The sequence below is a fragment of the Pleurodeles waltl genome, chromosome 7 (genome assembly GCF_031143425.1).
Source record: "Pleurodeles waltl isolate 20211129_DDA chromosome 7, aPleWal1.hap1.20221129, whole genome shotgun sequence".
NCBI classification, from domain to species: Eukaryota; Metazoa; Chordata; class Amphibia; order Caudata; family Salamandridae; genus Pleurodeles; species Pleurodeles waltl.
The window spans coordinates 674,740,305-674,765,176 of NC_090446.1; the positions used below are offsets into that span (position 1 = coordinate 674,740,305).

At 40.0% G+C, this 24,872-nt stretch overlaps 1 protein-coding gene across 2 annotated transcripts in view; it reads right to left on the reverse strand.

The window, feature by feature from the left end:
• Window positions 1-24,872, reverse strand: part of TCERG1 (transcription elongation regulator 1) — a 737,036-nt gene that overhangs the window by 70,579 nt on the left and 641,585 nt on the right. Inside the window, exons 16-19 of one of the 2 annotated variants that reach the window (XM_069244675.1) lie at window positions 19,685-19,849; window positions 2,421-2,603; window positions 1,027-1,206; window positions 714-797 (exon numbers count right to left, since the gene is read on the reverse strand). In XM_069244675.1, the coding sequence (XP_069100776.1) occupies window positions 714-797; window positions 1,027-1,206; window positions 2,421-2,603; window positions 19,685-19,849 (612 nt within the window). The remainder of the gene's footprint in view (window positions 1-713; window positions 798-1,026; window positions 1,207-2,420; window positions 2,604-19,684; window positions 19,850-24,872) is intronic. The other variant, XM_069244676.1, reaches the window with a different exon arrangement.

Genomic DNA, 24,872 nt, shown 5'->3' on the forward strand with positions numbered 1-24,872 from the left:
CATATGCGGAGTCCCCCAGAGCTCCTCCCTTAGCCCCAATTTGTTCAACATCTACGTGACACCATTGGCAGAGACCTCGCACTGCTACAGACTCAACATCTCATACACCGATGACAAGTATCTTGTCCTCTCCCTTGACGAAGGACACGTCCCACCTGAAGATCACACCTCCCCCAGAGAAAACTTCAGAAAAGCCATGTGCCACGTAGCCGACTGGTTGCGAGACAACTGCCTCCAGCAGAACACACAGAAAACAGAAGTGATCATTAACCACAGGCTCTCCTTCTACCAGCCCGCCAGAGAGCTCTGATCAGCCAATCATGCCCTCTCACGAGTATCCGACGAACCTGAAGCGGAGGACGAGCCTTCTCCTACATTGCAGCCAAGAACTGGAACAAACTACCCACCTATGTACGAATTAGACCCACCCTCGCTGAATTCAGGAAGAAGCTCACGCCATGGCTCTTTAGTTTGCAGCCAAAACTCCCAGCACCTGGATACTACCAGGGGTGATAAGTGGCACTGTATAAATCGATTTTGATCAAAGGTCCCGAAAAGCAATAAAAGCAATTATAAAAGTCATGTCAAAAGACATGCTGGGGGAGGCAAACAAATTGTTCTGCATGGATAATTGACAGTGCAAGGTAAAAGTCTGCAGTTTAATTATTCTAGATTGAAAGCAGTGAATAGCCATAGGCAATCACATAGCCTACCCGGTCACTTGAGGAATATTTAATGCACCGGGGATCTTCCTTAATCATCTTTTTAACCTCCTTCCAAGAAGACGTTAGGGTAATCTGCAAAAAAAAAGCATAGCATATTACAGTTCAGCTTCTATATACACTGAAATATATAACTGTGGATAAGAATTTGGGTGGCACATATGTCATAACAGAAGAAATATGTTGAATGTTAGGGGCTGTTTATACAAGTCTATTATACAGTAAGTGTGCACTAAAATCAAAAACGGTGGTAGACTTTTCTGTGGCTCGTAGAATCTAGAGAGAAAGAAAGCATTAGGTATACCGCAGTGGTTTCATCCAGGAGTTGCCTGAAGTGTTCCCTCTTTTTTTTGGTAAGTGCTTCGATGTGTTCAGTGAAAAGTTTTTCCTTTTCTTCTCGGTCTAAAGCAGATCCAGACTCCCATCGGTGATCTTTCCTGAGGGTTCGTCTTGTATCAGACCATGATACATCAGACGATCGAACCTAAAACATAGGTATGACAATCAGAGTCTTTTAAATGTCATCATCACAAACCAAGAAAGGAGCAAAATACAAAAAATACTTATGTCGAAGGTTTTGCTTTGACTATACACTGCATAGTAACCAATATGGAACAAGCACAACTCATTTTCCTTAAACATATCAGAACATCATGTCCCTTTATCATTTCTACCACTGTAGGCACTTTTTTGATCTTTGATACTGGGAATATTCTGGCCCAAAAATGGTTAACTATAGTTTTACTGGCAAATAAGAGGTAAACTACTGCTAACTGCTCTGGGTTTAACTCAAGCTTGCAAATAAGAAATCCCTCTGAACTAGCATCAACTTAACTAAGAGGTCCATATTTCACATTTCCATTTTGGTGTGCAACTTCCAAGCTGCAGAGCATCAGAAGTGGTCATTATGGAAAAAAATGTGTATAAAATATTTGTTAACTGCTTCTTGAGAGGCAAGAAAAAATTATGGAATGCTTGCACATATCTTGTAAACTTCCTATTTGATAGGCTCCAAACAATGCACAACGCATCAATGTTACATAAAATGTATATTTCAGGCGTCAGATAGCTTTCCTAAAAGTGACCAAAATGGGACAAGTTTGCTGCATGTGATATGAAGTGGCACACACATCAACACTTATTCTTCCGTCTGAGACAGAAGCAAAACAGTGGGAATGAAACTATCCTTTATGTTTAAAGCAGGTCTGTTAGATGTAGACATGTTTTAAGCGTTTTGACATCAACAAATGTAACTGGAAGGAGCCCTGAAGAAGCCCCAGGGGGGACGAACTGCAATGTTTATGGCTACAATAAAAACAATTTTATGAGACTATGAAAAATAAAGAATCGAATAGAAAATGTAGTCAGGATTTTCTTGTTATAATACTGAAACATGTACAAGTGATTCCAGAAAACGTGATTTTACAAGAACAAGCAGATGGATTTTGGGGGTGTTGGTGTTTAACCTGTTCACTCTTAACATTATGAAGAGGAAAGCCATAGCTGTTATCAGCAAAGGCTGCTGCTGGTGTGCATAAGCATTTGAAAATTCACCTAGTGGCAATGCAACAACCTGGAGGCTCACGCAATAGTGTTCTAATAATGCTCTGTTGAACATCACATGACATTCAAGAAACACTGAAAACATGACATATAAGCCAAACGTAAGTGTAAATGGAAGAGTAATATAATCAGTACCATATCTGACAGGAGAGCCTTGAAATTCTGAATGGCTTCCTCCCGTTTATGCTGCTCTCTTTCCCTGTCAATTTCCTTGGTTTGTTCTGAACGTGCCTTTTGAACTTCTCGCTCTCGTTCACGTAAACTGGCTTCTATGCGGGCTTGTCTTTCTAATTCCTTTTCCTTCTCAGAGTCAAAATTCTGTGAAAAATGAAAAATGATTGCATTAAAGGAAATGTACTTTTACTTTCTCTGCCATCAAACGTATTTAGAGCCGTTCTTAAAGAGGAAACTATTTGGTTTACACAAAGACACACAGTGTTCACTCCGAGGTCTTATGCGTGATAAACACATATTTCATGTTAAAACTAATGGTGAAAATAAAAACAAAAAGGAGACAAGTTAGACAGAAAAGAACACAGCTAGGTGTGTGTAAAACCATGACAGATGGCAGATTCTAATGACAACAGCATCATCATGGGCGGCATTATTTGGAACCAGAATAATTTTCAATGTAATCAACAACCACTGTATTATCTTTTTTATTCAACTAATGAACAAGTTACTCACCTTCTGTAATGCCTTTTCTAGTAGAGACTAACTGTATATTACTCTCCTTATGAACTTCTGCCAAGCACTAGACTGGATCTGAAAACTTTAAAGGAATTTTCTCGACATCAAGAAATAGTTTTTTGTGTTTCCAGATGTGATGTTAGGACCGCTATAAGACCGCCTCTCCGCATGCTGGCATCAGTTTCTTTAATGTTTCTGTGCCGTCAGAAGCCAATGAAATCTGACGTGAAGTGTGCAGATGTTTCAGATTCGGGATTATGGACATTAAGAATTCACTCCCCAGAACAGAAGGAGGGAGGATCGTTGAGGAATCCGCAGTTAGAGTCTCTACCAGAAAAGGTGTTACTGAAGGCAAGTAACTTGCTCTTCTTATAGAGCCTTCTAACTGCAGGTTGCTCGCCTTGTGAAAAGATACTAAAGCAGTACATGCAGAGGTGATGGGTCTGTGGAATGAATCCGACCGGGAAATCCTGCAGGACAGATCAAGCAAGGCGCCCATCCTACCTGACCTCGTTGCCCAGGTTGTAGTGCTTTGTGAACGTGTGGAGGGACACCCACGTAGCAGCCTGGTAAATATGCATGACTGGCGCAACGCACACTAGAGCAGTATTAGCAGCCTTAGCTCTGGTGGAGTGAGCATACAAGCCTTCTGGGGGCTGCTTCCAAGCTAGCCTGTGGCACATTTTTACACACAGGACAATTCATTGAGAGACGGTACTTTTCTGTACTGCTTTACCCTTTTTCGCTCCAGAGAACCCAGTGAAAAGCTGGCCATCTGGCCGGTTATCTCCGGTTCTCTTGACACAAAAAATAAGAGCCCTCTTAGGGTCAAATCAGTGAAGCCGTTCCTCCTCCTTAGAGGGTGTGGAAACTGGCTAAATAATCCATTTTATATTTCCCCAGGCCTGACCTCATCCTGTGATACTCAAGGAACAGGTCTGAAAAACATAAGCAAAATGTTGGACGACCTTTACTAAATTAACCCCGACAGATAGCTTGTAATGCAACAGCTTGCTTAGAAGAGACACCTCACACGACATGCATTGCTTCATTCGCCCAGCAAGACAGACATCTGGATTTCCACATAGGTATGAGAAGGTTATGAGGAAACTGGTTTGGTGACGCCTTGAAAAGTCCCAACCATCCAAGTAATGTGAAGGTCACGCTTGTGATCATCTTGTATCACGCTGTTTTACTGTGATTGGTCAGATGCCTAATATATGTGTAACACCAAGCATCTAATGATCCACATCACATAATGTACTTGATTAAGAAATTACCTTTCTGTTGTTCTGAATGGATGATTTATTTCACACCTTTGTGGTTTTCATGCTTAAAAAATTGTACTGGAGTTCTGCAATTCGGACTCAAACTTGGCTCTGCAGGTCAGTCTCCGTGTCACACCAAAATACATTTTTTTTTATCCTTCCTGATAAGTTCCTACTTCTGATTTTCTGCAGAATCTACAAGGGGTGAGATAGAGCACAGAAGGTAAGCAGAGTAACAGAGTACCCTGTGTGGAAGGGTGCAACCACCTTTGGCAGAAAAAATGCCTTTGTCCAGAGGACTACTTTGTCCGAAACGACAAAGTGTATGGTTGTTGGACACAGTGCCAGAAGTTTACTCACTCACCTAGAAGATGTGATAGCAGCTAGGGAAACCTTCCTGATGGTCAAAAGGCTCAAGGGGCAACTGTGAAAAGGTTTGAATGCTATGCACATTAGATAAGAGAGAACCAAGTTAAGGTCCCATAGCAGCATCACAAAAGGTATTTGCAGGAAGATATGGTCAGGGTCTTAAAAAAACACATCACAATAGGTGACTGAAAGAGGGATAGCTGATCTGGTAACCGTAAGAATGCAAAAAGGCAGACATTACTTTCACTATAGCCACAGCTAGGCCTTGCTGGGCCAATAAGAGACAAAACCAAAGGATGTCTGACAAACTTAGTTGTAGGGGTTGAACTTGACGGAGGGAACACCAAGGAACCAATCTCTCCTAGCGTTCTGAATATAAAAACTCAGTGGAAGAGCCTGGCTGCCAAAATCCCGATCTCCACTCCAAACAGAACGAGTCTTTGAGGGAGAACTACCTTGGCACTTAAAAAATCTACACACTGCACATTCTCTGCAGTGTCAAGTAGATTGAGTGAGGATTCTCTTCATTGCAGGAAGATGTCTGGTGTCACCAACTCACTGAAAGGAAGCAGAGGTACCCAAGTGGTAGATGCTGCGTTAACAACTTCTTTGAATATGTTGGTCTTTACTACTGGCATGGGTAGCTTAAGACTAAGAACTCTGACTACCCTTGCAATTGTCACAAAGCAAGCAGATTCTCAGAGGATATCGGGTTAGAAGAGTAAGTCTACATCAGGGGAGGTTATCTAACCCACTAGCATCTTGTAGGTACTCAGACACATTGCCCTCATAAGGAAACATCTTTCCTTCAGCATTCAAAGCATAAAACTGCTGATCCTCATCCGAACAGGCAAAACAGCTATGGGGGAATCATGGGAGTTGAGGTTCGAAATCAGAGAAAATGATCTGATCAGGGCCCGGCATCAAGGATCTAGCCCGAGGTGCTGTCTGTGCCCGGGGCAGTGTCTGACGTTGGGCCGTGGCTCGAATCAGTGGCACAGTGCTCAACTGCGGGTCTAAACTTGGGGGGATGTCAAGTGGAGGATAAAGTGTCAGGGAAGGATTCACCGAAGAGCCTCCAACACACTGCTACATTGAATCCTTGGGGACCCGGAGGTGTTCCAAAAGGATCCAGTGAAGTACGAAATATGATAGCTGCGGCCTCCTTTAAACAATGTAAGTAGCCTGCTGTAGTTGTCTGCTCAGAAGGAACAAGGTAGAACGAAAGCACATGTGGAGCAGCTCTGAGGACTAGAAGTGCCTGGGGTGTCGCGTGACTGAGCGATGGGAGCAGCGGGACGAAGGAGAACCATGTTTTGACATATGTTTTTGGGTTTCCTTGACCTACCTGAACTTCTGGATCTCGAAGTAGAGTGGTCTCGGGATTGGTCTCAGGAGTGTGACCACACCCGTGACCATGTCTGGGACTGTTTCTGTGACTTCTTCAGAGCTTGGCAATGGCAAGTTTGGCTGCGTTCAGCACAAACAAAACTTTGTGTCATGCGTGTTATCACTGGCAAGCCATAACTGCACACTGCAAAGAATTGTGTTGGAAAAAAAATAAACACATTTTCCTGATGGAATGTTGTGTCAAGAGACAGGACAGTTAACTCTATGGTCAACGATGGAGAGCTTCTAAAGAAGGAACTGAAGACAGACACAACATGGAGCCGCATGATGCTATCTGTCTACACATAACGGAATTGCTTTAAAGTTTCCAGATCCAGTCAGGCATCTGGGGGATGTTCACAAGGTGAGGAATCTGCTTCTAAAATTCTCAATCTAACACATTTGGCAATAACTTAAAGCCAATCTGCAACTCCTTGTAGTACAGGAGAAACAACCCGGGGTAGTGTTTCTTTGACAGAGGTTGTACCACTGTAGCTCCATTGGAACATATTTGCAACATAGTGGCTCGCTAGGGACACCAAATAGAGCAGCATGGGATTGCTGCAAAGTGACAATTTTGCATGCTTACTCTGAGCCGATTTTTTTTTTGTTTACTACATTAGCTTTCGAGACCCCAGGGGTCCCTGCTAGTAAATTTACCTTTTGAATATGGATCATGAATCTTGAAAGCATACTAATTATGACATCTATGCATTCTTCCTAATCCAATAATAGAAACCACAGCCTGTAATAAAACCAAAAGATTCCATTTGGACTAAATTTCAAAATTAGTATAAAAAAGTCTTGTAGTGCCGTCTAGTGAGGATTAGCAGACACCTCTGCAAAGTCACAGCTCTAGCTAATTCACTGATGGGTGACAATTAGTCCAGTACCAAGCAAAGCAAACTCCCCAATGTACGCCCACCTAGTATTATTCATAGAACCAAATCTAATTCCACCCTCAATCAACTCAAACTGAGAAGGAATATGGCACCCAAACACCAAGCATTTATTTGTGACTGTGGTATTTTAGCTTTCAGAAATGGTAAAAAATAAACAAGTTATCTGCAGCCTTCGTGCTAAACTAATTGCATCAAAGAACAGGTATCCAGAGCAAAGTGGAATATGCTGGGGGAGGTTAGACATGAGCCACTTTGTTAATACTCATCATAAGTAATGGCAGTAAAACACAGTAAACCGTTTAAAATGCTGATTGGTTCAAAATCACTAGAATGGAAGAGAATGTTTTGTACAAAAAAATAGAAACAATACCAAATGTCCTAACAAGGGAAGTTTCAATACTGTGTGCAAATCAAAAGCATGAATTGAGGAAGGCCACAATGAGAGGTATGTTAATGTACTTAAACCACACACTACCTGTAGCTTGAAAATATATGATTTGTGCATTATGGGTCTTAAGTTATCAGTTTTGTTTAGGTCGGCATCAGGTTTTTTCTTTCCAGTAGTGACCTAACGTCCTATTTTGAGATGATCACAGACAACCTTGATCAAGCGAGCCAGTGAGAGATTCTGTATGTGTTTGTTATACCAGGTGTACAAGGACATCTGATTAATGCAAATGTTTGGGCTGCAGCTGCTACTTATTTGATATTCCACAGTGTTATGAAAGTGAATGTACATTATTTGGAGGCACATGATTTGTAAGGATGATTGTGTGTTAAAAAATTGAAGGCCTCAACCTAGTTCCTTATGCCACTGATTTTCAGAAATATATTTGGCAAATTCCTTGCATCAATATTCAATTACCTGGACCACTGTCTGTTCTGTTGAGTGGGCATTTGGTATGTTGAGGTGCTTTTGCAGGCGATTAAAGGCTGAACTAAGTCTTTTGCTGGAAGATAGAGAGGCATGATGTGATACACAGAAGCAACAGCTGTGTTTAAGAGCCTCAATAACATTGCTGCCAGCATGAGAGTTGGGAGATTTAGACTTGAGTTATGAGCTCTACATTAAGGTCAATATTGTTGACGTGAGCCAAGGATGAAGGAAAACAACTCATGTCGAAATTAAAATACAACCAATCAGAGTAAAGAGCCAAGTCTTCAGTGCTTTCCGGAAACTACTGTGTTTCTGTAGATCACTAATAGTTAGTGGAAGAGAATCCCGCAACTTTAATACAGCCAAAGAAAAAGACCTTCTACCCCACCTGGTCTTCGTAAATTTGTGAATGACCTTAAGATTGTGATTAGCAGACCAGAGATGTCTAGTGTGGCTATATCCTTAGAACATCCTAGTCAATGCTCTGGGTCTGATATCTTGCACTGCCCAATGAACAATGTATAAAGGAATGCTTAAAGGAAATGCAATTGTTCACAGGTAGCCAATGTAAATTAGAGATCTCCGCCAAGACTGACAGATGTTTAGGCATGTCAAGTATCAGTCTGGCTGCCACACCCTGTACTTACCGAAGTTTAGCAACTGGGGTTTTATTGATCCCCAAGTAAAGAGCACTGTAGTAGTCTAGCCTAGAGGAAATCAAGTTAAGTACAACCCGCTTACATGCTTTCAGTGGAAAGAAGGGGAACACGTTTCTCAGCATTTGTACAACTCAAAAACAGGTGGATACCGTAAGATTGACCTGGAGTTCAAATGATGAGTTGGTGTCCACAAGTAGTCCAAGATTTTTGGCGGAGTCTATTTAAGTAGGTAATACCCCTAAAGTGCCTGGCCACCAAATGTTATTCCACATCGAGAGCTGATTACCAAAAATCAGAACCCCAGTCTTAACACCATTCAATCTAAGAAAGTGACTGCTCCTCCAAGACAACTGCCTGAATACGCTTCTCAAAACTGACTGCAATGGTCTCCACATCCTTGGGGATAGACATCGTTTATGTGTCATTCGCATAGGATAATACTTGCAGTCCAAAGGACCGTTTCAAATTGGCCAGAGGGGAAAAAAAGAGTAGGTCTCAAAGCCGAGCCCTGTCACACGCCACATTGCAAAGAAATGGGATCAGAGCTAAATTGGTTCAAGACAACTTCCTGGGATCTATACTTCAAAAACAAGGTTAACAGATCTAAATTTGACCCAGAAAGCCCCAGTATTTGCAGACGATCTGCCTGAAGGCCAGGTGAGATGGAGTCAAAAGCTGCAGATAGATCCAAAAGGATCAATGTGACAACTTGCCTTGCATCAACCACAGAACGGATATTATCCGCAGCTAAAACAAAAGCAGTTTCAGTCCCATGATTAGTTCATTTGGTGGGTAGCTTGAGGACATCTGTCATTTTCTAAGTGTTTAAAGGAAAGGTGGGCATATATTTATTTCTTTGGTTTTATTTTAAGAGTTTTAGTTTTGCCAATTATTTCACACAATCTGTGCAGGAAACATCTTGCTCCAGTTGGGAAGCGGTTACTAAACAGAGCGTGACAAGACTGCATAAGAATGTTCAGTCCACGAATGTATTATACAATCAACTTTATTTGAAAATTCATAGCTGGAATTAAAATATAACCTTTGAACGACAGAGGGTTAGAATTAGAACTTAGGTGATTATTATGACAGGCTAAATATTAATTTTGACAACTCTCACCAAGAGGATTAAGATGATGTTCATGTGGATATCAACTGAGAGGTCCCTGCTCTTTTACATAGAACATATAAGCCCCCACTTCAGGAAGATGTTTCTACCTGGGTTACCCAAAGACTCAACCTTGATACTGGTGGGGACTTCAGTTTCATAATGGATAAATACAATTGCAGAAAACTAAGCATCACACTCAGGTTCCACCAATACAAGGCACAGTACAATTCAGTTAAAACAAACTGGCAAAAAAAACTTTGCTGTCAGACTGACAGGCACAAAACACAATAAGGAGAATACATCTTTCCTAAACCACACAATGACTTCAGTAATAGTTAAAATAGATCATATGTTGTTTGTCTCAGACTCATGCATAGAACAGATAGCTATACAAACCCTTCATGCTAATAAGCATGCTCCGAAGCATAAAAAGCTTTTTCAAAACCAAGAGGTCTGGCAATGGCTCCTTATTAGTAGGCTTTGCCAATGCTTATTTCATTTATGAATGTTTGTAAGAATGCATGCATTGTATGACAACCAGCGTTGCATAAAAGACCATATACATATATACATTTTATATAAAAGCACACAATACACGAGTACTACCTGGTGCAGAAGGGAATAACTTAATGTGCCCATTTTATAAGAGCAGAATATTGAAACGTTCAGGTAAGTTAATGGGTTGACCTTGTGCCCCATACAATATATGCTGGAGTGGGTGGGAGAAAAATGTAAATGACACTACATCAGATCAATTAATGAAGAAGGTTGTTTTTAGTAAAATAGCAAGGTCTTGGCTAATACCACACTTAAACGTGACATTACAAATAAAATAGTCGCTGTTGACTAACAGTGAAGATTAAAAGGGATAAACTTTCAGCTAATTAACACAATTAAATCACATTAAATGTGACGTGTGTAAGCCTCTATAATGACACGAGAAGGTTCTACATTATACCCATTATAACCGTTTATTCAGCACAAAAGAATGGCAAATCATTGAAAATGTTACAAATGTTTCACTAAAACTGTGAAAATTATGGTAATGAACATTCAAGGAGAAACTCAGATTATCAACGTACACCTTTTTTAAAAAATTCAAACTTACATTTGCCACCACTAAATATTATTAAAAACCTATCAATCATACTCCCAAACTGAAAAAGAAACTAATCCCAACTTAAAGTTCTCTAATTTACAACATATTAAAAAAGCCAACATCTGAAGTGCCCATACAAATGATAATGGTCCAAAATAGTTCCCCAAGCCAATAATCACAATTAATAACATCTTCTCATACTCCTTTTCCAACAAGAAAAAGGTGTCAATCATCACCACTGAAATGCTTACTATGTGCTATTTGTTAGACTGTGGGAGAAAATTAAGTCTACTCTCATGATACACTCACTTTCGATCTTGAACTAAAAAACAGAACTTTTGAAAACATCGGTCCTGCGCCTTAAGCGTTTAAGGCCCATGCAGAAGGACCTGAACTAGGATTTCAAAGGCTGACTATAGTCTAGGGATCAGGTCAAAACTACTATAGAGAAAAAGATTCAAAAATGGAAAGTTCATAACACTAACATGGTCGCCTGCTAAGGAGGGACAGGGGAAAACAGTGAAAATGACGACTGTGCCTATAGTAAATCACAAAATTTGCATACATCCTTTACTTTTCCCTAATCACATACTGTAAGGCCTCTAAATTGACCTCAAACATCTTCTAGAATGAATAAAGCTCAGTTCGGGGCTTACCCTAATGTTCAAATAAAGAAGTGGCACAACTGCATTTTATTACCATGCTTTAAAATCTATCAATTGGTATTTATTGCTACAAATATGTATTCGTGGTTCCTAAATGAGGATTATTATAAAAACAACGTAAGCTCAATGTGGAGAAAATAATTACCAACTACAGCTGAAAAGGAACAAACCTAAACAGTGCCATGAAAACCATTGCTAAATAGAGAAGGAAAGTAAAAACTTGTCTGAATATGGAAGTTTCAATTTGGAAATCCTAAACATCAATATTGTTGGAAACATTACTCAATGGCAGATAGCATTATTTATAAATACATACATCAAATCATTAACAGACAACAATTGACTTACAAGAAGGTACTCACATCTTTTAACTGCATAAATATAAATGCCTGCATAAATATAAATGGCTACCGTTACGCGGTTTATAACAAATTAGGCAATAAATCACCCATCTTACAAATATATTGTTGCACTTTCACAAATATATCAATGGTTTAATGCAAGGTAGAAACTAGCCCCTACTCCATTTTCCTGTACCATTATATGCAAACAAACACAAAATAAATCCATTATCAAGTAACAGACTTTTATGAGAATATGAAACTTCACTCCCGGATGAATCTAATGAAGAAGAAAGCATGTTTCCATCTTGTAAGACACTTGCATCGGCTGCCTTCTCCAATCCGGAATATACTTGTCACTGGGCTGTGCTTGGTGGTGCAACAGTCCACAAGTCTAGATTTTCTCACCAATCACAAATGAGCATAACTAGGGAGGAACTGTTCACCAACTGAGATCAATATAGTTGAAACCCCACAACCGTTCAAAAGATCGCGCAGAGAGCAAGAATAGGGTCACTAGGACTCCAAGCTCGTCTTTGAAAGTGTGACACCGGGAACTGAAGCAACAGAAACGGCCATTCAATCACCAAAATGGATACACTGGGAATTCTCAAGAAGGTATAAAAGGGGTCAGTAGATGGACTTGTCTTCACTGTAAAAGCTGGCTTAGCCAGTCGTTGTCTAAGAAAGCAGCACAACAGGCTTTATAATACAACTGCAGAAGGCCCAGCCTACAGAGCTAATGTGTTCAAGGTTCAGCTGAAGAGAGTGTCTGGCATTCTACTAGGTATACAAGGATGTAGATCAGGAAACATTACTTGCAGGTTTGTGTGGTTCTTAGTTCTTGCTAACAATCCTTGCAAAATAGATAGGAACATCCTGCAGTGGCATACAAGACCAGATAAGTTTTACAAATTACTAAGAAGTCACTAAGAATTTGATTGCCATTGGACAAGCTTTGTGCTCGAGTGCTAACTCTAAATATGCACATTTTTTTCTGACATTCTCAACTCACCCCCTCCATCCTCCAAACTTGTAAAGTTGCAGCACAGCACAGTTCTCACAGGGATGGCATGCTGACAAGGAGAACAAGGACTAGGAACGCATGAATCATGAAAAATGTTGTTTGTTCTTACTGCCGTCCTGCTCTTTCACCATCCCCAAAGGTAAAAACAGAGCTTAAAAAGCTTGGAGAAAAAAAGACAAATATAGAGAAAAGTCTGAAGCAAACATGCAGCGAAGAACATTCAGCATAAACGTTTCATCTGTACCAAAAGGTGCACAGAGGGAGTATTGTTTGCAGAAAGCATGCACAGTAGCTCAGGATGCTACCCTACAAATGACAGAGCTGTTTTTCCTCTGGTAGAATGAGCCTGAACTCCTCTGTTGCCCTAGCATTTTGCAACTCAAGAGACTATCCATTTATGTGACAAACACATGGCTGGACAATCTGCAGGGCTTTCAAAGTAAAACCTCAAAGCTGATGTCTAGCTTGCAAAATGCCTCTTCTGCCAAGTAAGCGGGCGGTGTAGACAGAATGAATGCCACAGCTCTTATGGTTTGAAAGAAAGTAAGTTAATACCTCTTGAATAAGAGATGAGAAAAGTCATGCAACATGACTTTACCAAAGACCATAAACAATGCTTGCCAGTTCCCCCTGGCACCAGTCCGCACTACTAAAAAGGCACAATTTCAAGGTGGTCCCAAGAAGCCACGGACTCAAAAGATTTGTGCATGAGCATGATCAAAAGCAAATATAAGTCCTACTTTGGGTAGGATCCTACTAAGAGGAACATGATGGAGGAAACCACTAATCTGATGCTCCACAACTTAATTTGCCACTGAAAATTGCAGGAATAGCCATCTTGTGCATGGTGTATCCCAAGATGTTTGCCTTGATTGTTTCTGCTTGCTGTAGAACTCTGTGCACTTTAACAAGCAGTAAAGTGCCTATGCTCCTTGTTTCAACATGAAGAATCCTTTTGATACTTCAGTGTCAAATCATGATCATGGTTGACAGATCTGCTAGGTTTACTTATAACACTGGTGGTACACTTGAATGTAAGGGAAACATTATGTCAATACAATGTTTGTGCATCGCTGTAATTTTGCTAAAAACCTTTCCTTTGTTCAACCACACTTGTCTCCGTGTTTGTTGTGTGGGTACAGTGACTGTCCCAAACAGGATTTTAGTGTTAAATGTGGAAAGACAGTAGGATTACTATAGTACACTCCCCTACTCCCACAGCCCTCAAGAGCCCAGGTTTAGTTTGGCTGAAGACTTCTGATATCTTGAAAATGCCGTAAGTGCACATAGTTAGCCCCAGGAACTCCTATTCCATTGGTCTGCGTGTTCCCAGGAGTCACTTGTACCCACTAGATTGTGTCAGGCAAGTGGCATCTCCAGGCACCCACTTCAAAACACTCCTGGATCTAAGGAAGAACAGAAGAGGACTGTACTTGCTGTCTGTGACGTGGACCTGCTCTTTTGTGTACAGAACAAAGTGGACTCTAAGGATCACTAGGCTGACCTGTTCAGCTACAGAGATAAAACAGGCTACAAAAGGCATTTCCACAACAACCCAGCAGATCAGTGGCAAATGGAACTGGACTAGAGCCTACTGCTCACCTCTATCTTGATACCGTGTAACACTGCTGCATACAGAAAAGTGATAGATAGAATACTTTAATTAATCTCAGCCACTGGTGATCACTCGGGCCGCCCGCCAACCCATCATTCTTTTAAACACCGTGCCACCACAGATTGGATGTAGCCATGTGCAAATTAGAACTGACTGCTCTACCAGGCTCGGTCCTCCCTGAACCATAACACAAGAAACCCATGACCGGTTTCACACTTATCAGGGCTGCTCAGCCGGGTACAACTTGGTTACAGTGGCACAGTGTGCACAGGACCCATGTCTTGTCATACCCATCCCACTTAGGGTAAAACAGCGTATTAAAGAAAACAAAGAAAAAGCATTCTATCCATCATCGTATTTTTGTTATTGCAGTAGCTGCCCTAAGTGTAACAGTAGGCACACAAGTAGGGCCCCAGGCTCATTTTGTCACTGGGACCAAGTTATATCCGACTGAAGAGCCTCAATCAAGGAAAAAACGGTCTTGGGTTGCTTGTGTTCTGGTTCAGGGAGGACCCGCCTTGGTAGTTTAGGGAGGATTGTTCTTATTGGAGCAGGGTCAAGACTGATCCACATATATCTGGGTCCAAACTAAGGTAGCATGGTGTGCAAAAAACAATGACTGAAGCGCCAGTGGCTGAAAATAATTCAAGCATTCCATTCATCACCTTGTTGTTGCAGGTGCCACAGGCTGAATCTAAGTGTATCCCTTAGACGTGCACTACTGTGGTAGATTGGAACTTAAAGGGCTAAAGTCAGAAGGTAAAAACTATGACCAGGACGAACCTTGTTAGTGTATCTGACCTGCGCTTCATTGCCGTCAACATTGACTAGAGCCCAGTTACCAGTCTACAGCGACCATTGTCTATAATTGCTATTTAATGCTTCTTGACCTATTGCTTCTTAAAATTTCCCTTACTGGATTATCATTTTGGTGGCCTTTTGTTTATTAAATATTACTCTACTTTTCTTATTTGGTTTACAATTTATATTTCTTTGCATTTCGACTTTATTACAAAAAGGGTAACTGCATTAATACTTTACACATTGCCCTACATTAAACTTGCATTTCGACTTTATTACAAACCGGGTAACTGCATTAATACTTTACACATTGCCCTACATTAAACTTGTCTTGATCAACATTTTTCAGTAGAGGAGTAAAATAGAGTTTTGCTTAGAGACTGCTCCTACATCTGAATCATCTGTGCTGGCAGAAGAAATATAAGTTTTTTTATTGACTGTTCGGACTCAAAAAATCTGCCCCAAAGACAAGTAAGGAAGCAATTCATTAACAGACCTGCATATTAACATCTGAAGGTTGTCTGTTTTCTGTGTTCTATTTCAAGAGGCAAGAAAATAAGTGATCTCTCCCCCCTGCCCCCCCAAACAAAGAGTCTTCAGTCATACAGAGCAGAACCTATGGCAAGTGGGAAAAAGGAGATGTCTGCAAACTCCCAATCACAAAATTAGCTTTGGAGGTCAAAAGGCTGAAACAGCTGGCCAGATTAAAATTAAAATCATATCAGGTCTGACACCAGTTCTGAAACAGATGTTGAGGAATTATCATCAAAGGTGAGCCAGGAGAATGAGTAGGAATGCTAGGATCTGTAAGGCACAAGGGTAGTTTGAACTACCATGTCACAGTCACGGGATGGCTGTAAAAATGTCGTCCCCGCCCCCTCCCCCACTTCTAGGATATGATTTGTTCTGGAGGCGACACTGCCAAATATGTCAGCACTGCTCTCAAGAAGTTACGTCTCAGACTGCAGAAGATGACATTTTCTGGTTGATAGAAAACTTCAGATTGAAGAGTGCTGAAAACAATCTGAAGGCTCTCTGAACAAGCCATGCGAGACCAGGCATTACCAAACCAGTTATCTGTACATGTGTACGTGTACAAGTGTGACCACCATGGGCAGAATTTACTCAAAGAACCATGGTGAACACTCTGGGAGGTGTGCTCAGACAAACACCTGTACTGATAAATTATCTTAATTCTCAGAAACAATGCTTTTACTTGACAGGAACGTGGAAGTACATAACTTGGTGATACACAGGTGTCCCCCCCGTGCCCAATCTGTACTGCCTCCATGACCTCAGCAACAATATGAAAATAGTTACTCTAAGACACTGAATAAGGCTGTTGGCCAGATACCCCTGCCTCACTGGAGTATAAGAATTTTCTTTCGGAAGAATCAGCCGAATATCCCACAGAGGTGAAGTACTTTGTGTCCCTTCCAGATGCTATGGGCAGTCTCAATCTTGGAATACAGTGAAAAATCTAGACTCAAAGCTCCACACCTGAGGAGATACTGTTGAATATAAGGGAGGGACTGAAGGAAGATTTAGACAGTAGTTTCCAATTAGGTCTAGCTTGGTCAGACCTAAGTCAGATTTTTATGCTATATACCTAATTTAAAATGAATCTACGTCAAGCTCAGTCTCTTAGTGGTTGGCTTAAAAGGCTGACATAGCTTATCTTGAACCAAAAGTAAGCGATCAATCCATCATAAAAGTTTCCATTTATTAAGGAAAGGTTAGTTAGAAATATGAGGTCCCAATTTGGAAATAAGTAGTGACAAAGCCAATAAGTCTGGCTTCTTGATATTACAAGTGCTTAGTAAACAGGGCAGGGGGTGTCTGTGTGGTGCCTTCAGCTGTCCTATAAAGAAAAAAATTAACTGTTTCTCTACAAAAATATGGAAGCTGAGAATAAGGCCACTTTGCTGAACAGAATTGCAATAACCGAGGTAAGAAGTACCTTCCAAATATAGTTTAATCAAAAGGAGCCAGATGATGAAGCTTCCGTTGTAACTGGAGAACTTATCAGGCATACAGAACAAAATATTGCACAGCACAGTACACAGTTTCAACACATGGCCAGTGTCTTCATTGCATCTTTAAAACCGCTTATCGGCGCAAACATCTTAAATGTGTGAATTAAAAAAGCAGTAAACAAAATGTTATGGCAGCAAGGTAAAACAAGTGAATGCAAATGAGTAAACATCAGTGTCTCTTTATGACAAGGTATACAAAAAGTACTTACACTCTAAACGCCTCTTAAGTCAGTAATAAAATGTCAGCCATGTTTATAAATCAAAGAAAACCCAAAGGCTATCAATTACACTTTCATGTGATGGCGCACCTAGAGTTTAAGTGAAGGACAACTTCAGCTCCCTTACCAATTAAATAATGGAAGACACAATGCAGCGATACACACAATGTCTTGGCTTGATGGACAGCCCATCAAAACAATGAGAAACCATTAAAAAAATCATGAAAGCCAACAGCTGAAAGGGTCTGATCAACATTCATTCTCTCAACTACTACTACTACTACGTCTAGGACATTTATAAAGTTATGACAAGAGGTCCTCCACATACCAAAGCAGACTAGAGCCAGACTGAAAAAAAAACTTAAGGAACCCAATTTGGAAAGAGATAACAAAGACTTAATTTCCTTCAAGATCAATGCATGATTAATATTCAGCATTTTTAGAGGCTCTTGCATTAAGTCATGCATACCAAAATCAGTTGCCAAATTTAATCTTGTAAGCAGAGAACACCATTATAAGGCAGAAAGTTAGGCTTGCCTCCTGACTGAGATGTGAAGGCAGTGCAAAGGTAGGGTCTGAAACGGACACACAAATTATTTTCCTTGAACAGTCAAGTTATCTAGCAGTGGTGAGAAAAACTGGACTGCATCACTGTGGCCATGATACTGTTAGCCAACTCAAAGAAACTGCTGAATTATTTATTTCCCTAGAGAGGCCATTATTGAAGAAGTAGCATAATATAATACAATGGGGAGCAAGGGAAAAGGAGAATAAGCATTAGCTGTAGTATGGTACAATTTGAGACCAATGTATGTTAGTTAAAAGTACAGGTGAAACCTGATTAAAGAAAGGCAATGAGACCTGCTCAGTAAAATAACAATCCCAATGAGGAGAAAATTGTAAAGCAAGTGAACAACCACACTTCTTTTGTAGGAGTACTGAAAGACTAGTCTAGAAATACAGTGAAAAATTTGGACAAAGCTCCACATCAGAGGAGATATTGTATCACCTACATACTTGATAGCCTGGAAGTCTTTGGTAGATTCACCGGTACCAAAAAATATACAATGGTGTCCACGTCAATCAGTACCATTCCAGATATCAAATCTTCCTTGTTATTTTTATTCACTGATATTTTATCTGTGTTACTCTTTCTCCTCTCAAAGGCATTGATTTCTCAGTGCCCGATCAACTGCAAGATAATCTCAGCTTGTTCAGTTGAGCTGTGGCAAAAGTGCACCCTTACAAAAGAGCAAGGATTGTTGCAGGTGTAATCAGGTAATCTAAAATTGCAAGTCCCCAAACCTTGCAACATAGTGTGTTCTTTCCCTCTGGTAGTTACCTGCAAATGGGACAATCCACCTGGAACTGCTAGGTCTCACACAGCCTGAATGGGAGCAATACAGTTTTGAAGCATTATTGGTCTTCTTGGTAAGTTGCAAAACAAATGTGACAGAGAGGCACAGAATGTTTCTACATCACTTTGCTGCTCATATGGGTTCAAGCTACACTTCAAAGATGAGGATCATTAAGTTTGTGCAACAGGTCAGAGAGAATGTCACCTATCAGTTTGTATCCTTTTTGAGGTTGGGTCACAGACCAATCTCCATGCTTGGTAAGGGTCTACAATGACAGCTTAAGAAAAGTACACTAGGAATATGCATTTCCCCAGTATTTAAGGTTAATATAAGCATTCCATAAATGGACTACAAATCTTCATTTCAGGAACATCATTAGGGAAATGTTTACAGAAAGCATGTTATGTACATGAGGCAGCCAACATGCAGCTAAACTCACTTACATACATGCTCTTCAACAGCCACAGAACTGTGCTGTAATTTCATCAGAAAACAGCATGGCTAAATTAAAAGAATAAAAAAAGCTCTGCTTGTTGCCCATGTAGATACAAATACCTCACATCATGATGCTAGGGCTCTTACCAAGGATTGGAAACCAGTATCCAACACTTATTGGAAATGAAAAAATAAACCTATTTTTTCTGAATCCTGCTGAAGAACTTTTTCAAACCTAGTCACCGAAGAACACAAGATTTAGGGTTAGACTGCAGCTCACTGCTGAAGTGAGGAAATGTCAAGACGGACATCAGAGATATCAAATCACAACCTACTACTTGCTTGGAAACAACCTTTCAGAAACAGAAAACACAACTGCCTAGACCTCCAACTAGGAACCAGAGCCTTTAAGTGGCAATTGACAGAAGTTAACAATTGTATGCCAGTGTCCAGCACAGAACAGGCAAGAAGACTAAGTGAGGTAAGGGAGTTCCATTTTCACAAAAAAAATTGGTAGAGTGGATAAATATCGAACACACCTTGGCAACTTTTTCAATATACTGTTTGAAGAGGTCCTCCCTCATGGAGGAACCATCCACAGCTTTGTATCGTGGGTCTCCTTCTACTTTGTCTTTCACCTTGCTCCAGCGTGACTGACCATCCAAATGGTGATTAGATAGCAAGTCAAAGAAGTCCAATTTCACCTATAATCGAACACAGGCCAGGAACAAAAAAAAACAACCAAATTAGATTGGAAACAATCTCCTGAAACTCTTCTTTTAAAACGTGCATAGTAATAACAGGAATGTAAACTTTTCATCCCCTTTAAACTGTAAATATATTTTGATACAATCAAATTTGAATTCTAGGTACCTACACCTATACATGATCAGCAAATTAGATGATGCAAAGTTTAATAAAACCATTATCAAAGGTGATACAATGCCAACAAGAGGTAAGAAGGTACGACAGAGAAATCAACACATTTTCAAGGACTTGGAGCACATATTGCAAGGGAAGAACCCAACCACCTGTGTGGTCTATTCTGGTAAGGTGTCACTAGCTACAGAAATTACAATGAAAGTATGTTTCTTAAAGATAATTGAATAAATTCTACAGCTGTCACTGCACAATTTATTGAATATGAGTACTTACTCCTCAACTACACAACAGAGGCTTACTAAGCAAAAAGTTAATCAAGGGTAGTTACGGTGGTACAGCGATTCAACAAATGTATTCCCATCTACAAGACCTGGGAACCGTAAGGGTTTACAGCCCTGTAACTAGGCATCCTCAAATATCATTAATCCAGATTTTAATACTCCCAATTTATAAAGATGGATTCCTGCAGAAAATTAAAAAAAAGAAAGGCTTTTTAATCTTTACAAAAGTTTCTTGTGAGTTGACAGCCGAAGTCCATATTATGTACTTAACACTGTAGTCACCTTTCAACTAACACCCAAGCCCACCCGCAGTACACCCTTCACCACTCCGAGAGCTTTTCTCAAACATTTCACAAGGCCAAAAGCAAACACAATATACCCGAGCTTAAATGAAAAGGAAACAGAAAAGGTTGAGTACTGTATGTGTGCCATACAAGACACATTTAGAGGTCATATGCTAATCCTGATAAATGCACAATGTATACTGGCCGCCAGTCCTCCAACTGTCTCTCAGTTAAGCTCAAGATGACAGGCGGAAAACTGAAGTAATGTTTAGGTCAAAAACCATTTCAGGACCACACTGTCAAAAACCAAGTATTAACAAACATATATAAGTGTTCTGGTCTAGTAAAATAGGCTCAATTGTTTTTAATTTATCGCCATGGGGTAAAATGTAGAAAGCCAACTTTCATCCAAAAGCCATGAACGACTGCCTTGTTTACTCATGAACTGCAGTCATGTATGTTAAGTATTGCTATATTTGTACAGCAAAGTGCCATTCCTTAGCCTTTTGGCATTTGTTTCTCTATGGTCAAATAGGTAAGTAATTTCGTTTTTCACTCCAACAGGTCTCTCTGGAGGTGCAAAAAAAGGCCATTCAACATTACTATCTTTCTTTGTGCCAGTGAGTTGGTTTGCATCTATAATAGGGCCCTCTACCTAACCAGGGTTAATGTAGTAGTGTTGACCCTTTTTTTTTTTTTTTTTTTTAATCTGCAGGGAATCGGTAAAAGGATTTGTAACCCTCTATAAGAACCAAAGTGGATGTGGCTTCAAAAGCCTGGTTATTGTTTGGGGTGTTTAGTTCCTGATTTAAGAAATTAGTGATGGTTCATCTTGTTCACGGACTCCTAGAACTTCAGTAATGTGTTCTTTTTACTGTCTGATGCTTGGGCCCAGTGCCCAGGTATTCTACAGCACTGCAAGGCCCTTATGACACCCAGTGTTTCCATCATTGTTTCTCAAAATACATTTTTGGATGTACAGAAAAACAAATAAAGGGTAGACTTAAACCAATGTTCAAGCAAAGAATTTGTATTCATGAGTTCATTTAATGAGGGCCAAGCATCGTCCTGATTTTAATAATAGATGAAATTATAATGAGGGAATCTACTTTGAGAGTAGACCTTACATTAGTCAGGTCCCAACTTTGAGGTGGGAGAGCTACAGGTGGTAAAAAGATGAATGGCACAGAAGGTAATCACTGTTATGAGCTTGGCTGCATGAATGAAAGTATTTGAGAGTGAAGAACAGCTAAGATATCCTTATTGACAACATTCATTAAATGGCTCTTCCATTTCAAACGATGATTCTTTTCTATAAGGTTTTCTGGCTTTAGTGAGGAAGTTAAACACTAGTCTAAGAAGAGGCGATCTTAAACTTTCCAGAAACTATGTGCTTAGGTTTAACATGTTTGCTGACCAAGGAATCATTCCTTTCAGTTAGGTCAGCAGATACTGACTACTTATGTCTAAACGTGTATTTTGAGAAGTCTGGCAATATCTCAATATCTTGATATCACTGAAAGAAAGCAAAACAGAGAGGAGAGACTCTGCTATCCACCCTTGGACCAATTACTCGGAAGTGTCTTTACACCTTTCATTCTTAAGAGCTAAGCAGGCATATGTGACTGTCCATAGTTGCATCAAGATAAGGATTTGTTTTTTATTTTACTCCTTTGACAAGCTGTTACACCTAAGGGAGTCACAGAATGTCAGTCACTTTCTACAGTCTCAACCGGCCTAGAAGGTGCAATCAAAATGATAAATCTGGTTATGAAGAGAATGTTCCCACAGAATTACAGCTTCCTTGTGAAGGGGATTGATATTTAATAATCACCGCTCTTATTTGTACGCAACTGACGATGCAGGCAAACAGTGTAAACCAGTATTGTTAGAGAGGAAATGAACTACACTAAGATATACAAAGATAGGAACCAAAAAATCCTTTGATCCTCTCAGAAAAATCTTTAGGAGCAGCCTGTTATAGTCATATCAGGCAAACTTCATCAGATACATGGTTCTATATAGAAGGGAGAAAATTGCTTTGAAATAACAGTAGGCTAGTGAAACAGCAAGAGAGGTCTGCTTCTCTTGTGTGAGTATGTTCAATTATGTCTCATTTTATACAAGTTTTGCACATTTGCAAGTGAGATTTACTAACCATGCATTCTAAAGTACCGTCAGTACACTAAGATAGGTTATTTAGCAACATATTCTGCTTTATTTGGGGTATAATTTACTAATAGCTACATACATTTCTTTATTTGAAATGGTATGTGTACAGACTCTGAAACTGTAAACTGCAACCTTGTCTTTTCCACTTTAGTCTAATTAGACACCACAAATAAATGGCCACCAATAAGTGCAGAAAAATATCTTCTCATTCTCCAATTCTGAGAAATCAATTATGCATGTTACCAATGAGAAAGAAGAAACGTCATCAACAATGCAAAACCACATGTTTTCATTTTTTGGAACGTCCATATATCTTGGAACAGTTAATCATACAAATTGCACTAAGATATGAAGCTTTCTAAGTCATGTATATTGAAGTAAATTTAAATATATAACCCAAATGATCCCTATTAACACACAAGTCTAACGTTTTTACTTGTAAAGACAGTACTAAAAAATCTCCACAGAATCTCTAAAGAGTCATCCACAGTGGGCCCTTCCATACAAGTTGAGTACACTGCACAAGATATCAAATACTCAGTCTACTTGGATTAAAACACCAGAACGCAAACGTTTGTCTCTCTTGACTAGATTGCGTGTGTTAGTCAGCCACATCTGCAGCATTAAGGATTTACTGGTGTGGACTGAGCTGACGGGGGATCTGGGAAAGACCGTTTAAACATGGTCAAGTTACTGCATTTGGTGCAAAGAAGTGGAATGGAGGCCTATATAAAACATTAAATTATATTTTCTCTAGATTTTTAATTCGCATAATCTGCATTTTCAAACACTATATGGAGTTATGGGGCTTTGCCTTTCCTTAAATATCCTTAACAATTAACCCTTAAAATGGGTTTCAAAATGTAGTTGTGGTCTGTAATACAAGCCTTCCCCCTGAGACACTTATAAGTACATTAGATTGTAAGCAAAGAACATTCAAGCATAACCCTCAAGAGGTCAAACAATGTATTGATTGATGCAGAGATTTGGAAATGAGGATATCATTTCTTCACAGTTCTCATTGTTAAAACATTACGTACAAATTTCTTAACCTGACCTATGGGGTACTTTACTGTGCAGTCCAAGCACGTCTGGAGTTATGCGGGAACTTCACCCTTCCTAAATGGTTCTGGTTTCTTACACCCTCCTATAAGCCTCTTGTTCATATTTACAAATCATCAGTTGAGTCTCACTCTAGCAATATCAGTAAACTATAAAATCTATCACTCCATGAGGAAAAACGTTCCCATTGTAGGTGTCTGGTGTGAGTGCCTGCAAAGGTCCTGGTACCAAGTTACAGATAGGGTGACGAGGTGTCTGTTAGGGACACAGACCAACATCAGTGCAAAAAGGGGATGCAGCCAGATGTAGAGGTCCTGGTATCAAATTATAGAGAGGGTGATGAGAGATGTAGTTACAAGTGGGATACAGATGTTGATACCAGCACAAAGGGCTTCAGGCGAGATGTGTAGTGCTAAGCTCTGGAACACATTACCAGCCAAGTTTCGAAGCATCAAGGAGCATTTACAAATTCAGATGGTAGGTGATAAGATGGCTGCTTCAAAGACACCTAAACCAACCTATACCTTTGAGGCAGCACCCTAAACAATAATCGATCCTTCTAGTACAATCTACAGCTATGGAACAGCCCAAGCAGGATACACTTCATGATAGCAAACACTAACAACTTTTTATGTAAAGGTAAGTTAGGAAGGGCGGATCGGTGTCTAGCCTAGAAATTATGTAGTAACTTAAATTCATAAATAACCCTACCTTGTCATCACTAAGACTGAGCAGTTATGCAGCTGATAGTTCAAAGAAGCACTGTACTAAAATCCCCTTATACCAAATGGTCTTCTTACAAATCACACAAGACAGATCTGATACAAATCATATCTATCACTCAGTAGTGTACAAGTCCACAGGAACACATCACCCATCACCCATCACCAACTCAACAGGCACAGAATAAATAAATTGATCTGCCACATGACCCTGGTCACCAGAGGACTCAAATTTAGTCCACCATTGCATGTTCAAACTAACTCCATCTCACAATGAATCACATAAGAGATGATTGTAACTAAATGCATCCCAGCAAATCTCCC